We start from the raw sequence: 15,721 nt of genomic DNA, 5'->3' as shown, positions 1-15,721 counted from the left end.
GGTGAAGTAAATGTGAAAAAGCATCAAAAGTAGGTTTGCTTTGGTTGGTTTGGAAACAAAAGGAGCTACGTGACATCAGCCTTTTGTTTATTACTGACAACCAAAGGCAAAATTTAGTAACTATGTAGTTTTAATGGAACAAAGTGACATCATCGGTTGGAAAAAGTAAATTTTGGACAACAAATACCCCTATTTTAGACACATGGCAAATATAGAAGCAGGGACAAAGTGGTGTTTTCCAGAACAATTTCCTTTCTTATATTATAGATTTGAGACTATTTTTTTCATATTCACATTTGCTTTATTATCAATACTAAAATAAAATACTTTTCTATCATGGAAGAGTGCAATAATCACCGATTATCTATGTTGATTTATTAAGATTTTTATTATTATAATTATTTTCATAAAAAATTGAAAAAAGTTAATTTTTATTAATATTTGTTTATTATGAAATCTCATCCTCAACTTTAAACTACTTACAAAAGTTTTATTCATTAGAAAATGTTCATCAATTACTTGAAACTTCATCTTCATCTTCAATAAAATTGCCCCACCAATTTGAAAAGACATAACTATTCCTAACGTTCAAAGATATATTTTGGACGAATTTTTTCACACACCTTAGATGAAATTGTTGAGAAACTTTTATTTTGTTTTCTCTCGGAGATACATTTTTGTATGCATAAAAGGTTAAAATCGGATATGCATCTTCGTAACGTTTAGTAATTCAATATTCAGTGAATTTTTCTGAGATGCATCTCCGGAATATGCCCTGTTAGTTCAAACCAGAAACAACATGGAACAATAGCAGAATAGAAAAACAACATAAATTAACATCAAAATAAACATTACATAGATAATTGTTAACGTTAACATAAATTTAACATCACATGTCATTACAAACAGGTGGTTCAGGACGTTGCAATATCCTTAGAATATTTTATGTTGATCTTGCAATCGCTGCATCTACTTCAATCTGACCATTTGTTGAGTAATGGTAAAAGGTACTCAATATAACCTTTAAATCATCCTTTGTCTTCAGTTCAAGCATGGTGAACTGTATTTTCTTTTTGTTGTTAATCGAGGGTGAATGATACTCGAGCTTGACAACTCTTTGATTTTTTAGATATCGCAGAAGACAATTGAGTTTGGATTTCGGATCGACGAGAAGTTGTCTCCAGAGACCCTTAGCTTAAGTAAGGGATTTGCGCCATTGAAAAAATACGATATATATATATATATATATATATATATATATATATATATATATATATATATATATATATATATATATATATATATTCATTATGGTTTTTATAAAAAAAATGGAATGAGAGACCCTATTTATAGAAGTTATATATTAATAAGGATCTTACAAATCATATCTTATCATCAAAACATAATTCAGAGATGCATCTCTGAATACGTCTTTTTTTTCAAAAATAAGGATCTTTACGGAGATGCACATTTGTATAGTCCCCTATTTTGTTTTCTTAATAATTAAAAGGTGTGTCCGGATATGCATCTTCAAACATACCACTGTATGCCATCACTTTGTTAGTAGTTTCCCCATCACATTCACTATCAGAGTAAGGCCAGGTGATTGACAACTCCTTCTTTTGTCTCTTCATAAAGGTAGGAAATTCAGCTTTAATGTGAACATACCCTTCACACTCAAACCATTGGGTCCCTTTGCCTTTGTTCATGGGACTGATGTCGGAGCCCTTGCCTTGGACATTACTCCTCCACTTCCTGTCTAGGTCATTCAAGGATTTGTTGAACTTTTTCCAAGAAGAGATATAGCATCTGACATGCTCTCAACCTTATCACCTTGACTTCCATCTCCTTTAGTATTAGAAACAAAGGATATCCCTTTTTTCTTCTTTTTATTTATGTCATTGATGGCCATTTCAAAGATTTGTAAGGAACCTGTGAGTTCATCAACCTTAATACTGCTCAAGTTTTGAGCTTCTTCATTAGCATTCACTTTCATATCAAACCTTTTAGGCAATGATTTGAGAATTTTGCTCAAAAACTTTTCTTTATACATCTTTTCACCTAAGGAAAATGAGGTGTTGGCAATATCATGCAACCTGATGTGGGATTCACATATAGATCCATCTTCATTCATCCTCAGATTCTCAAACTTGGTGGTAAGGAGCTGCAGCCTTGACATATGAATTTTGGATGTACCTTCATGTGCAGTTTTGAGAATCTCTCGTGCTTCTTTAGCTTTTGAACATGTGTTGATCATCCTAAAAATGTTCTTGTCCATGCCATTGAATATAGCATTCAGAGCCTTGGAGTTTCCAAGAGCTTCAACATCTTCAGCATCAGTCCATTCAATTTATGGTTTCAAGCTAGTAGTTCCATCTTTAGAAGTAACCACTAGATGTTTCCACCTTTTTATCACAGCTTTCCATGCTTTTTTGCCCACTGGATTTGAGAAAGTAAACCATCGTGGACTTCCAGTAATCATAGTTGGTGACATCCAAAATAGGTGCTTTGTTGATTGATCTTTTATCTTTCATTGGGTCCATTTGAGCATAATTTATCTTCCCTGGAGCTCACCCAATAGGTTGGGTTGCCTGCTCTGATGCTAATTGAAATTTTGTTCCTCGTGGAATAGATGTTGAAGGTGATGTTCTAGACAGATGGTTCGATAAGTTAAACCAGAATCACCAAAATTAACACAATCTAACTTGTACAGGATGATGAAGCAAAAAAGCAATAAAGAACACTAATTAGTAACCTAGTTTGATGCAACAATGCATACATCTGGAGGCTTAACTTCCAACACAAGAAAATAAATTCACTATTAGTAACTTACTACATTTAGTCTTATAGGAACAATAAGCCTATGTTGTTCAATGTATCTTCCTAACACTGCCAAATTACTTTCTATTTAGGACTCCCCCTAAATATGAGAACCCCTTTCACTTTCTCTTGACCACTAAACCCTAGTGATCAACCTCAATAAATGTGAATGAACGTTTAATTACAACTGAACTAAACAAACCTACAACTATGCCAAGTTACTAAAATATAGTATGGTGTATGTACAGCAATAATAAGGACTCAAATAAACCTTATAACTCTAAAGATATTCAATGTATTGATTGCTCTTAAATGTAGGCTTTAAGCTCCTTATATATCAAAGTATTCTGGGGTTTATTCCTTGGATATTTGATTTGATTTCGTCCAAAATAGTTTAACAATTAGTTGTATTTCATGTGTTCCATAAATCTCTCCAATAAAAAGATATGATTTAGTTTGCTTCAAATTCAAATTTAAATCTCTATTTAAATATAATTTAATCTTGACAACTGTCTAACAAAATATATATAATAATATTTCTAAATAAAAGTAATAAAATCTCATTGAATCGTCAACAGAAAATCCTTCGAAAATGCAACATCCTGGCCGGTTGAGCAAGGTCCATATAGCGTACCCACATGTTCGGACATCATGTCTAGCATGTGTCCCTTCTTCACCAGAAAAATAGCTTGAGACAGCTGAGCAATCTTGAACAATTATCCATATTGTGGTTTTGCATTATGTAGCTAATTCAAAAAGGAACAACAACATCAATTGAAATCAGTACCCCAATGGATGTAATTCTAGTGACTAAGTTAAAAGTATCGAAAAAATATATATTTTCTCTTTGCCTAAAACTTTTGGCTATAAGGAGAGCCTTGTACTTATCAACAATTCCATCGGGTTTTAGTTTTCTTTTTCAAAACCCATTTCCAACTGATTAGTTTGCCACCAGGAGGCAAGTCTACTAAGTTTTAGGTCTTGTTAGATTCTAGAGAATCTATCTCATCGTTAATAGCTTCTTGCTACAAATTTGCATCTAGAGATGACAAGGCTTCTTGAAGATTTGTTTGATCTTCTTATAATGTATAGGCCGCATAATTTGGTTCATGATCTTTAGCAACTCGTACTCTTTTGCTTCTTCGAAGTTCTATTTCGTCGTTGTTTCCGGTGCTTCTTATCACAAGAATGTGATTCAATTTAGTGCCCCCACTATTTCTCAATTTGAAAGGAAATTTTTCTTCATAGAATTCAACATCACTTGATTTTATGATCACCTTAGCATTTAGTATAACACCTATATGCCTGAATGTTTGTTTCATATTCAATGAATACACATTCATAGGCTCTACTAGCGAGTATAGCTCGCTTCAGATCCGTAATTTTGACTTAAGCCAGACAACCACAAGTTTTAAAGTAAGACGAGTTTGGTAGTCTTTTCTTTGATATCTTATAAGGAGAATCTTATTTTAAGACTCAGAAACTCTATTCAAGATATATAAAACAATCAATAAAATTTGCTCCTCATCAGTGAGATACAACACCAGAATTTGACATAATAACAACAACTAGCTCAGTAAGAGTTCAATTCTTTCTTTCTATTTTACCATTCATTTCAGAAGAGTATGGTGCATTTTTTGCATGTACAATTCTATATTGTTTATAAAATTCATTAAACAAACTTGAATTATATTCATTTTCCTTATCACTATGAAGTCTCTTAATCTTCTAACAAAATTGATTTTCAATTTCATTCACATAAATCTTAAACATATCAATTTCATTCACAAAGATATCATTCTTAATGATGGTGTACAAATCCACCTCAATAGACTGACTAAGTCTTGCCTTATTAAGAAGAAAACCATAAAAAGATTCTTTATAATTCCAGGAGTATGCACGACATCCTTCAAGATTAAAGTCTTTTCATAGGTAGACTTCAGCACCACTTCTCCAATATTGGCAACATTAGTAGTGTGGGCAACTCTCAACGACACTTTCTTATTCGTGTGTGTTTTGAACATTGCACGGTCATAATAGACATGACGAGAGAAGCCAATGTCTATCCATCAACCATCATATTCACCAATCATGTTGATTTTAGTGAAAAAGCAATAAATTGTTCATCAGTGAGGTTAACCTGTGAGTTATGGGAAATACAAGGGTTAAGCTCGATCTTACATTTTTTTTAATCATATGACATGGTTTTTCACAATTGAATCAAGAGAAAACACTAGTGTTATTTTTTGTGGAAGTTGGTTCTCTATCATTTGAAGTAACTGAAACCCAAGAAGAGTTCTAATTTTTTTATTCGGTTCACAACACTGTGGTTCAAATTTTTTAATCATTTGTCAAATGGCTTTAGAACTACTCCGAAATTCTTTTTGTTGTTTGAAACAACCAACATTTTTTCTTTTTGATCTTGTCTCTAATATTCTTCTTCAATTCAAAGGCGAATAGTTAAACACTCAATTAAAATTTCTTTTGTTTTGTGGCAAAGAGAATTTTTAAAAACTTTTAAATAGAGTGCAGTTTGTTAATAATAAAAGCAATTTGAAATTGTTCATCTAAAGATGACCTCATAAGCAACCTTTTAAAGATCATAATATTGAGCCTCCACAGGCCTTCATCTATACCATCTAATATTTTAGGTATCAGACAACATGCTTCTTTGCTCCAAATTCTTTGGTGTCATACTTCTTTTTCAAAGCCTTCCAAATCGATTTTGAAGTATCGTAACTACTGTAATAATCATACAGATAATGTGATTCCATTGAAAATATGATTTTGTAGAGATAATCTTTCTCTTTCCAGAAGGTGGTTTATTTCGTGAGTTGTAAATCATTTGCTTTAATCGATGGAGCAGATTTTTCTCTAACACTATTAAGTGTTCCATCTAAATCCATATTTCTTACCGTTAGTTTTCTCAGTTAATCCATAAGGAACATCAAGAATGTCATCAGTCAAAACCTTTGCAACATTTTTTTAAGGCTAAGAAAAATCACAAATTTTGTTGTCAGCGTTTGAAGTGACTTTCCTCAAACTTAAACAGTTTGTTGGAGATAACAACCGCAAAAGTACCAATAATTTCTTTGTAAGCCATGGGCAGTTTGAAATGTCTTAAAAATTTTATTTTATAGTTTTGAAAAATTGTCACATAAAAAATTACTGGATCGAGTCGCGGACTAGGTCACTCTCTTTAAGACATTTTGTGACAATGCTCAAAATTTGTGCAAAGCAGTCACTCAACCATGACGCTTTCAAGATAAAATAACCTAGTTTTATATTGTATGATTACTTCTTATACAACAACTATCAATCTAGAATTATACCTTTTAACGGTACAAAAGATAATTTAAATATGGTATAAATACCATTCAAAGTATCTAGTATAAAGACCTATTGTAATAATTTCTCAAACGATGAAAAAATCAAATAATTCTCCATAAAGAATTCTATAATGGTCATTGACCACTCAAAATCATTTCTCAATCATAGAAAAATTCAAGTAATTCTCTAAAGAGAATCTAAAAATAATACTCCCTCCGTTCCTTTTTAAGTGTCGTTTTAGAAGAATTTTTTTGTTCCTATTTAAATGTCGTTTTAAAATTTAATGTTATAATTTGTCAATTATACCCTTATTTTCTCAATAACTCCACCTCACATTTTTCAATTAGTTATTGGAAAAAGAGAGTGTATGAATGAATTTATTTAGAAAGAGAAAAATAAATAAGGGTATGATAGAAAAAGTAACTCTAACAATCCACTATCTTAGTTGAAGAATTTTTTGCTAAAATGACACCTAAAAATGAACGGATGGAATACTTGATAATTCTCAACTCAAATGAGGAGAAACTAAAATAATTCTATATAAAGATTTCAAGAAAGTACTATAAAAATTCACCAGAAGATGCAAAGTTGTAAGAGTGGGGAATGAAAACTCAATATTAATTTTTAGTGTATTTTGAAATGAAACAAGTGATTTCATTATGTAATGAATGAAGTTAATTAAGATATACTCCCTCTGTTCCTTTTTAAGTGTCGTTTTAGCAAAAAGCTCTTCCACCAAGATAGTGAATTATTAGAGTTACTTTTTCTATTATACCCTTATTTATTTTTCTCTTTCCAAATAAATTCAATCATACACTCTCTTTTTCCAATAACTAATTGAAAATTTTGAGGTGGAGTTATTGAAAAAATAAGGGTATAAATGACAAATTATAACATTAAATTATAAAACGACACTTAAATAGGAACAAAAAAATTCTTCTAAAACGACACTTAAAAAGGAACGGAGGGAGTATAGTCTAAACAATATGGAACTAAAGAATATTTTCAAATAACACACAAACTCACTTTTTTTTAACAATGGGATTTAAAAAACTTTTTTAAATTCACCTCTCTATTGAAACATTGACCAATAGAGAAATGAGTGACAACTAGGAGTATTCGTAAACCGCTATGGTTCGGTTTTAAAAGAATCTGATGTTCAAACCGATAAAAAACATATGGATTGATTTGAATTGTACATTTTTATGATTAAATGCAAATCGAACCAAACCAAAAAACAACATAGTGGTTTGAATTGGATACATTATAAATAAATATGCAAAAATATTTAATTTAATCAATTAATTTTCAATAATTCTTTTTTTTTGGAAATTGCATATCTTATTATATTAATTTCTCTATTAATGATTATATAAATTATACACATTAATAATAGTTATTTGGATAGATTACTCGCTAATAAAATATTAAAAATCCGTTGTCCAAATTAATTAACTGTACAATACAACCAAACAAACAAAAAATTAATAAATGAAATCATGAGTGAGCAACTTAATGTACTGAATCCTGTTAAAGCACTGGTTCGAGAATACACCCAGCTTTATAACGTGAAACAAAAAACTTTATAACGTGAAACAAAAAATTAGAAAATTTAAATTATGGGCCTGTTTGTTTTGGCTTTTTCTAAAAATGATTTTTATAGTGTTACTAAATTTTGTGAAAAAATTTTTTACAAAGAAACTTTTTATAAAAGCTTCAAATGAAAATTTTGTTTGAATAGTTATTCTTAAAATGTAATTTTAGGTATTTCATCTAGGTATTTCATCTATTTGTGGAAAAAAAAAATTTGGATATCAAAATTTTAAAAAATCACTTGAAGCTATTTCAAATAGATTTTTATAAAAATCATTTTTAAAATACAACTTTTTAAAAAAATTTAGATTGGTATGTTAAATTAAGTATTTTCATTTTAAAAAAAACAAATATAAAACCAAAACTAGCCCAAATAAATACAAATTCGTGGAAAAAGTACTTTATACTAATAGAATCAAACCAAAACACTTTAAACTTGATTTACCCATTTGAGTATGGAGATATGGGGATGAGATTGATCAAATGAGAGTGCCCAAAGTTTACCCATTTGAGTATGGAGAAATAGGGATCAGATTGATCAAATGAGAGTGCCCATTGTCGTAACAGGCTTGGGGCAGACACCCAACTCGCATATTTAATGCGAGACTCGACCACTCATCATATCCCATTACTGCCTGAAGAATCATTGATTTGAAAACACTGTAATCTTCTATTCTTATAGCACTAATATTTACCAATATCACCAAACCATTCGATGTGGGACTCCAATAAAACATGACGCCTACTCTATTTACAATACTCAATACTCAATTCCATAGCAACAACATTCATTCAACAGAAGCTGCATAGCTTATAATAGACAAAACTTTTATGAAAATTACTAGCATTCATTCTGTCACATGTAGAAAATGTAAGGATTTCAGCAATTCAGACACACATTTTCAAACAATTACGGTTCGAATTCGCGCTTCTAAATCATAGAAGATTTATTAGGAGCAAATGCCAGCAACACCTAATCTGTTAATCTGAATCGCTAGCAGAATTGAGTCAGCATCCTGTACTTGGATACCAAAACGTAGAATTTCTTGTTTGTGATGATGACAAGATATCATATAAATTGAACCTTCATATTCAAGAATAGTGTTACTGATAAGTGTTTAGGGTCAAGAAGTTCTTATAAAATCAGTGTTTCAATTTATTCCAACTTATTTCATGAGAATTTTTATGTTACCTTCATGATTGATGGTATTGAGAAAATATTGAATTCTTTCTGGTGGAGTATGTCAGAATCTCAGACAAAGGTACTGCATTGTTTATCATGGGACAAACTTTCTATGCCTAAGAACAAAAGAGAAGAGGTATGAGTTTTAAAAATCTTACTACTTTCAATCTAGTTCTTTTTGGTTAACACGGTTGGCTTACACTCTTAGAGCAGAACACACTTATCTCCATTTTATACAAAGAACGTTATTTTGTGCATACTAGTATTTTTAGCACAGAATTTATTTTAAAAGAAGGAAGGAGATGGTGCATAGGAGATGGTTTAAATATACCTATTTTTAAAGAGAAGTGACCTAGTGACGAATATATTCTTCTCTCAACACCTCATCAACTTAATCCTTAGAACCAATTTTGTGTGGTTGATCTTTTATATTTGCATAGTAAGAGGTGGAACTCTCCGATAGCTAACACATTCTTTGATCTAATTAGTGCCGAGAAATTTCTTAATACACCACTCTTGGACGTTATAAAAGATACGAGAGATTGGAGATCACAGACCAATGAGAATTATTCAATTAGCCTACAAATTGTTTACTCATGAACTTATTGACATTACTTTTATCGGGAGACCTTGGCTTTGGCACCTCGTCTAAAAAATTCAAGTACCACAAAAGGATAAAAATATGATATAATGAAGTATGTTGAAACTGCATTTCCATTCGACAACTACTTCAAAATGAAGGTATTACTTGTCCAAATAATTGTGTTTTAGGTGATAATGATATCGAAAATTCTTTGCATTTCTTTCAAAAGTGTCTCAACCATCAACACATTTGGGGTTTGAGCAATGTTCCTACAATTTTTTTCACCATCATTCAAAATTTGTCTGATGAGAATTACTCTCTTTTTGCCATTGTTATTCGGAGTATTTAGATGCAAAGAAATAACAAGATCTGGAACATTGTTATGGAGCAACAAGTGACAGTCCTTAATAGAGCATGAGTTATTCCAGACCTAAAAAGGTGCCAAGGATTTTAAAACAACACCTCCTCCATGTCAAGCTATTTATTGTGACAAATGAAGTAAGTCATCAGAGATCCTTATCAAGCTATTTATTGTGATAAGTGAAATAAGTCATCATCATATAAATTTAAATGTAATGCAGATGCTTCCTTTTTGTTTTTGAACAACAAAGTGGAAATTGATATTTGTATCAGAAATTTTGTTTTAACTAAAACTAAGTGGTTCTCTAAACTAAGTGATTATCTCCTATTTGCAATGTCTGAGTGGACGATGCTCTTAGTTTTGCTTGATTTTGAATTAGATGCTAAAATAGTTGGAGATATTTTTCATTTCTTTAAAAGGAATTGCACAGAATTTAGTGATATTAGTAGTTTGGTGTAGAGTTGTAAATAGTTGGAGATATTTTTCCCCCTTTTTGAAAAAAATAGTGTTACTGATATATGGAAACAATGAATAAAGCCATCATCAATGTTGATTTATTTTATATCCATATATCAATCACATCACAATTCTCTTCAAATAAACAATATCATGAATAGATAAATTTCAAAAGAAACCAGATAAAAACTCATTATTAGCCATCACCTTAAAAAAACACAGTAACTGAGTCATTATATTCATGCAGGTGAAACTACAAACAGATCCAAAGAAAATTAAACCCAAAAAGTCTGCACCATGACATACCAAAAAATAAAGCGCTAGGATAAGCGTTTCGACTCAGTTTATGATTAAATAGATTGAACAGTCTATTTACAATCCAAGTCGAAAACAAAATATCCATATCAAAACTACCATAACTAAGTTCAAAGATGGCTATGGACATGTAAATCATCAAAGTTCCAAACTGAATAAACCAGAGAATACCAGGATCACTCAGAAGAAGTAAAAACTACTAGACAGAAACTGTATAGTCTATCAGAAGAAGTTAACTCTCCCTGCTAATTTTTAATCAGTTTGGTGACGCCTACCCGGTGCTGCAAGTGAGGGTTCAGCAGTTTTGCATGGCTCACATTTTGGCTCACCAGCGTAGAAGGGTCAAATAACCCGGTTTCATCCTCGCGTACACGAAACAAAGTAACTTTCAGCACTACCTCTCTGCTTCTAAGCAGCTCAAAAACACAGACATCTCCTTCCCCTAAACCGTTCTCTACTGTAAATTCATACCATCCTTGGCTTAACTTTGCTCGGCCGCCTCTATAAAGACAGCGAACAGGAAATTCTTTCCCAGTGGGGCCCAGAAGTTTAATGAATCCTGAAACTTCGTTCAAATTGTTTTCTGCAAAGGAGGAAGGCAAATACTGGAAAACAGAAACACGAGTTAAGTACGCAGCGTGACATGTCGAAGAAGACTCGGGATAAATATAAAGAAAAAATTAATTCAATATCTCACCATTATACATCCTCTATATAAATAGGAGGGTCGCAGCACAACTCGACAGAAAGGATTAGTTGGTTCAAATGTTTTAGATTCATTAATTGCCCTTTCTCTTTCTTCTGCTGTCACGGTTCTTTTTCTTGCAGACGCACTTTCATAGAATCGATAGCGCGAATCTGCGTCCTCCTCATTTTCAGCAGAAGAGCCTTCCTGTGCACCTACAGTTCCATAAATTATATTGATGAGAAAATTGATTTTTTAGATTACTAGACCATAGCTATGATGCACTTAGGCCTATTCAAAGTTTTTGAAAAAAAATGTACTGAACCAAACGGAGCCTAAAAAAACCGAACTGATAAAAAAAATGACGAACCATAATGTTAATCTAATAGAAGTTTTAAAACCTCAACTGCTACTCCAATTCAGCTCAAAAACCATTACCGATACACCTTCAATCTTAAATGCCGGTGCAATATAGGACAATAGAAAGAAAACTTGGATGAAAGAACTTACTCGGATCTGATTTCCGCTTCTTTCTTGAAGACTTTTTAGTATCACTATTATTAAGCCCTTCCTCGTTAGAATAGCGGATTTTCACTTCTTCTGTAGACTTTTTGAACTCACTAGCATTGAACTGAACACCTATATCTCTGGTTGACTGAATGGCAACCTTTGAAGAAAGAGTGCCATCAATATCTCCCCAGTTAACGCGGTTGAGTTTAGACCCGCCATTAAACAAATTATGCAACGATGGAGTATGATTCTTCCCTGGTGTTAGTTGATCCACAGATCCAGGGAAAACCTTCTCTTGCAATACACCAGAACTATGGTTTGAAGGCGACGGACTCAGAAACTCAAGAGAGTCGACATCTTCCATTTCGCTAAAAAGAGGATGATAATTTGAATAGCAAGGCCCTTCGTTACGGCCTCTCATTGCAGATTGATAATTTAGCTCAGCACTACCCATGTTAAAGATATGAATGACGAAACACGAATTCCCTTCATACGTGAATACTAGAAAGTATCCAATGCCAATGGAGTAGCGTTGAACAAAATCTTGCCAGCCATCGACGAACCAAAGTTTGTTGTCGATTTTTTTCAATCCTAGACGCCAGACAGTGCCATCAGGAACAGAGATGGTGGCAGCAGTCGAAAGTTGCGCCCCATGTTTTCTCAGAAAATTATCCGGAATCCTCTGCAAATGAAAATAATATTGAGCATCCAAATATTAGCAAATGCTCGCGATAAAAGACTAAAGATTTAAAACCGATATTTGACTTGGAATCGAAAAGAGGAAATATAATCATTAACATGAATTTGCAACAAGAATTATAAGATTCTACAAAATTCATAAGGAGATCATTAAATCACGCATAAAATGTTTCTTTAAACTTTAATTTATCAGCATAAGAAAGTATCTCTATTTTTTATTTTTTTTCTTAAATTTTATTTTTAAATAAATTGGTTCGACCTAAGAAATGGGCCCCAAAGGTACACTTCGAACAAGAAAAGAAACAAAACAACACATTAAATCACTAATTACTAAAGTAAGGATTAAAAAAAAAACTAAACCACGGGTGGCCAAATAGGGGGGTTTTGGAGAAATAGATATTCCTTTGAAACTAAGATAAGAAAAAGAGCAGCAGAACGGCGCACAACATTAGGGTTCTGGACTTCTGGTCTCAAGGCAACGAGCAGAAGAACATCGTACAACACAGGAGGGTTCCTGGTGCAAGGCAGAAGGATCCATCCAGTCACAAGGCAAATAGGCGGTCGCACGTTCAAAGGTTTTGTGGCGAGAAGTGGTTTTTCGATCATAGATCTAGGAAATTTGAGGATCGGCGGCTCCTTTTCTATCCAGGTGCGTCGATTTTCTAACTGGGTCATGTAACGACCCAAAATAAACACACAAGCACACACTTTTCGTGATTATCGAAGGCAAAACCCATCTGATTTGACCAAAGAGTGATTCTGTGTGAGATCTGAATCGCAGAACACTCAAAACAACATAAAATCGCACGATTTTAATGGCTCATTTTCTAGATTGCCACCAGCAATTGCAATCCAAAATTCATACTGAATATGCACATGAATCTGTAACTACATTAAAGAATTTTCTACACATAGAAATTTATACAATGACTGTCTTAAGTAAAATATCTATGGTTCACATAAAATGAGTTATTTTCTGCCTTCAAGTGCACCTAGGAAATACATGAAATAAGATCCAAAACAGGTACAGCACCACGATAGCCACTAGTTGAAAACACTTTGTACCAAATAGTGTATTATGGAAAAAAATTTGTGGTTTGTCTAAACTCCGCTGCGCTGGCGGTGTAGCGCCACTACAGCTTCTATTTAGCAACATCAAATCAAAGTAAAATTAGATAGGCAAATCAAATTTCGGTAGACACGAAGCAAAATCTTTGTTCACTATGCCATATAGCTCTTCTCTTACACTCAAAACAAGTGACAAAAGACATTGCTAGTTCTCAATAAAAATATCAATTCTATATAATGTAAAATAGCAATTAACTCTCCAATTTACAGAGAGTGAAACACTCGAGAAGAGCATAAATTCATCAAGAAACCAATCTGATAGCACGTTCAATTTTCAAGAGCATAAATTTATCGAGAAACCAATCCGATAGCGTATTCAACTTTTGTGCCACAAATTTTGTTATAATCCATGTCTAACCTATGATGCACGGACACCCCGAACACGATCTCAACACTGACACAACGACACCGATAATTTGAAAAAATGAATAATTTAAACGTAATCACAAGTGTCAATGCGGGTGTCCGACACAGACAAAGGACTTTTTTTCAGAGGTGTCAGTGCTACATAGTGTCTAACCAACTCCATTCAATTCTAGGGCTAATAAACAGCTCAGCCACTGATATACATAATTTGAAGAAAAAAATAATCATAAAACCTAACAACACTGAATAAATTTCAACAATTTAGTAGTAGCCTAAAAACTTCAAGAAAACAGTCATTGATCACGATTCTTAACAGAAAAAAAATTACATAAACCACCCATTCAAACAGAAATAAACAAACCAATGATCAAAATCATAAACCTGCAAGAAAAGCCAAAAAAAAATCCAAACTTGATGTAAAGGGGTTTCAGGGTTTATAACTGAGAATATCAACAAGAAAATATACAGCAAAACCCTAAAACCCTTGTCTTGCAACCATCATAACCCAACAAAATCCAATCACACAACCAATTCCAAACAAAAACTACACACTGCAATGAGTGATAAAAAAGAATGGAGAATTTGAATTACCAATTGCCTAGATTGAAGGGTTGTAGGAAGAATAAGCTTGCAAAAAGTAGGGCGAGGAGACATTGTGAGAGAATTTCAAGAAATTCAAAGCATAATTGAGAAGCCTTTGATTAAAAGTTGAAAACTTTGGAGAATTGTTCAGATCTAACTTGGGTTGTTCTTCACCTTCTCCACCACCTTTCTCAGCTTTTGAGTCAAACAAAAAACCTAAACCTTAAAAAAAAAAAATCACAACTTGACCTAATTTAAACCTAACGAGTCCATCACTCGAACGAGTCACCTCGAGTCATCTACAGTACACGCACACTATACACAACTTCACCGGTTTCTGTGGGGTGTAGTTAGTAATTTGGGTGTGTGATTAGTAGAAATATGATAGAATTACTAGTAATGTTTTTGTTTTGAATATTGGTTCTTAAACTTTTACACTATTTTAATAGGTCATTTCATATACTATTTTCTACTATCATGCAAGACTCTAGTCTCTTTTTAAGAATTTGATTTTTAAATTAGCTCTTACAAATTAAAAGAGAAAAGAAATTGTTTGACAAACTATTTTTTAATAATCAATCTTGTAAAATGTTAAGAGAACTGTCACTCATTTTCTAATTTTAGAGACTAAAAGAGGGAGACATAAGAAAAAAATCAATTTTTTATTATAATTTCTAAAAAAAGAAAACACGTGGAAATGCGCGGTAAAAGAATGTACAAAATACGCGGCAAATGATACGGAGAAAATATAGAGATCACAAGAAAATAATAAATAATTTTAATCACTTCAGCGCATTTTTATTTTTCTTGCCATTTTTGTCGTCTACTTCTCTTATTTTCATTCTATTCAGATTATATAATGTTGAACCTCAGTCCTTATTTAGTGATTTTGCGCTTTTATATTTTCTGTTATTTGATTTGATAGGACTCCTCCTAATTTCTATTTAAATATATGTTGAAAAAGCAATTTTTATTGACGTAATATTCTATTATCATAGTTTGCGTTAATGTTTAGAATTAAATATTAAAAAGTTTTAAAAATTGCACAATAAAACCAAGTGAAATCTTTATATTAGGTTTCAAATATTTAGGTGTTTATCGATAATTCTG

General features: G+C 32.3%; 1 protein-coding gene and 1 non-coding gene across 2 annotated transcripts; both read right to left on the bottom strand.

Annotated features, from left to right (window-relative positions):
• Positions 1-8,268: 8,268 nt before the first annotated feature.
• Positions 8,269-8,370, bottom strand: LOC131600910 (small nucleolar RNA Z279/snoR105/snoR108). Its single transcript, XR_009283512.1, has one exon. It is a non-coding gene; the product is annotated as a small nucleolar RNA Z279/snoR105/snoR108 (small nucleolar RNA).
• A 2,259-nt stretch (positions 8,371-10,629) lies between these two features.
• On the bottom strand, positions 10,630-14,964 carry LOC131595684 (B3 domain-containing transcription factor VRN1-like). The gene is made up of 4 exons (XM_058868117.1): positions 14,621-14,964; positions 11,837-12,518; positions 11,339-11,541; positions 10,630-11,246 (listed from the first exon to the last, which is right to left on the bottom strand). The coding sequence occupies exons 1-4, from the start codon at positions 14,681-14,683 to the stop codon at positions 10,887-10,889; spliced, it is 1,308 nt and encodes a 435-aa protein (XP_058724100.1). The 5' UTR covers positions 14,684-14,964; the 3' UTR covers positions 10,630-10,886.
• Positions 14,965-15,721: the final 757 nt, after the last annotated feature.

This window comes from Vicia villosa, linkage group LG4, assembly GCF_029867415.1.
Source record: "Vicia villosa cultivar HV-30 ecotype Madison, WI linkage group LG4, Vvil1.0, whole genome shotgun sequence".
Lineage (NCBI taxonomy): Eukaryota > Viridiplantae > Streptophyta > Magnoliopsida > Fabales > Fabaceae > Vicia > Vicia villosa.
Note: the sequence above shows the minus strand (reverse complement) of the source record. Positions and strands in the feature narration are given on the sequence as shown.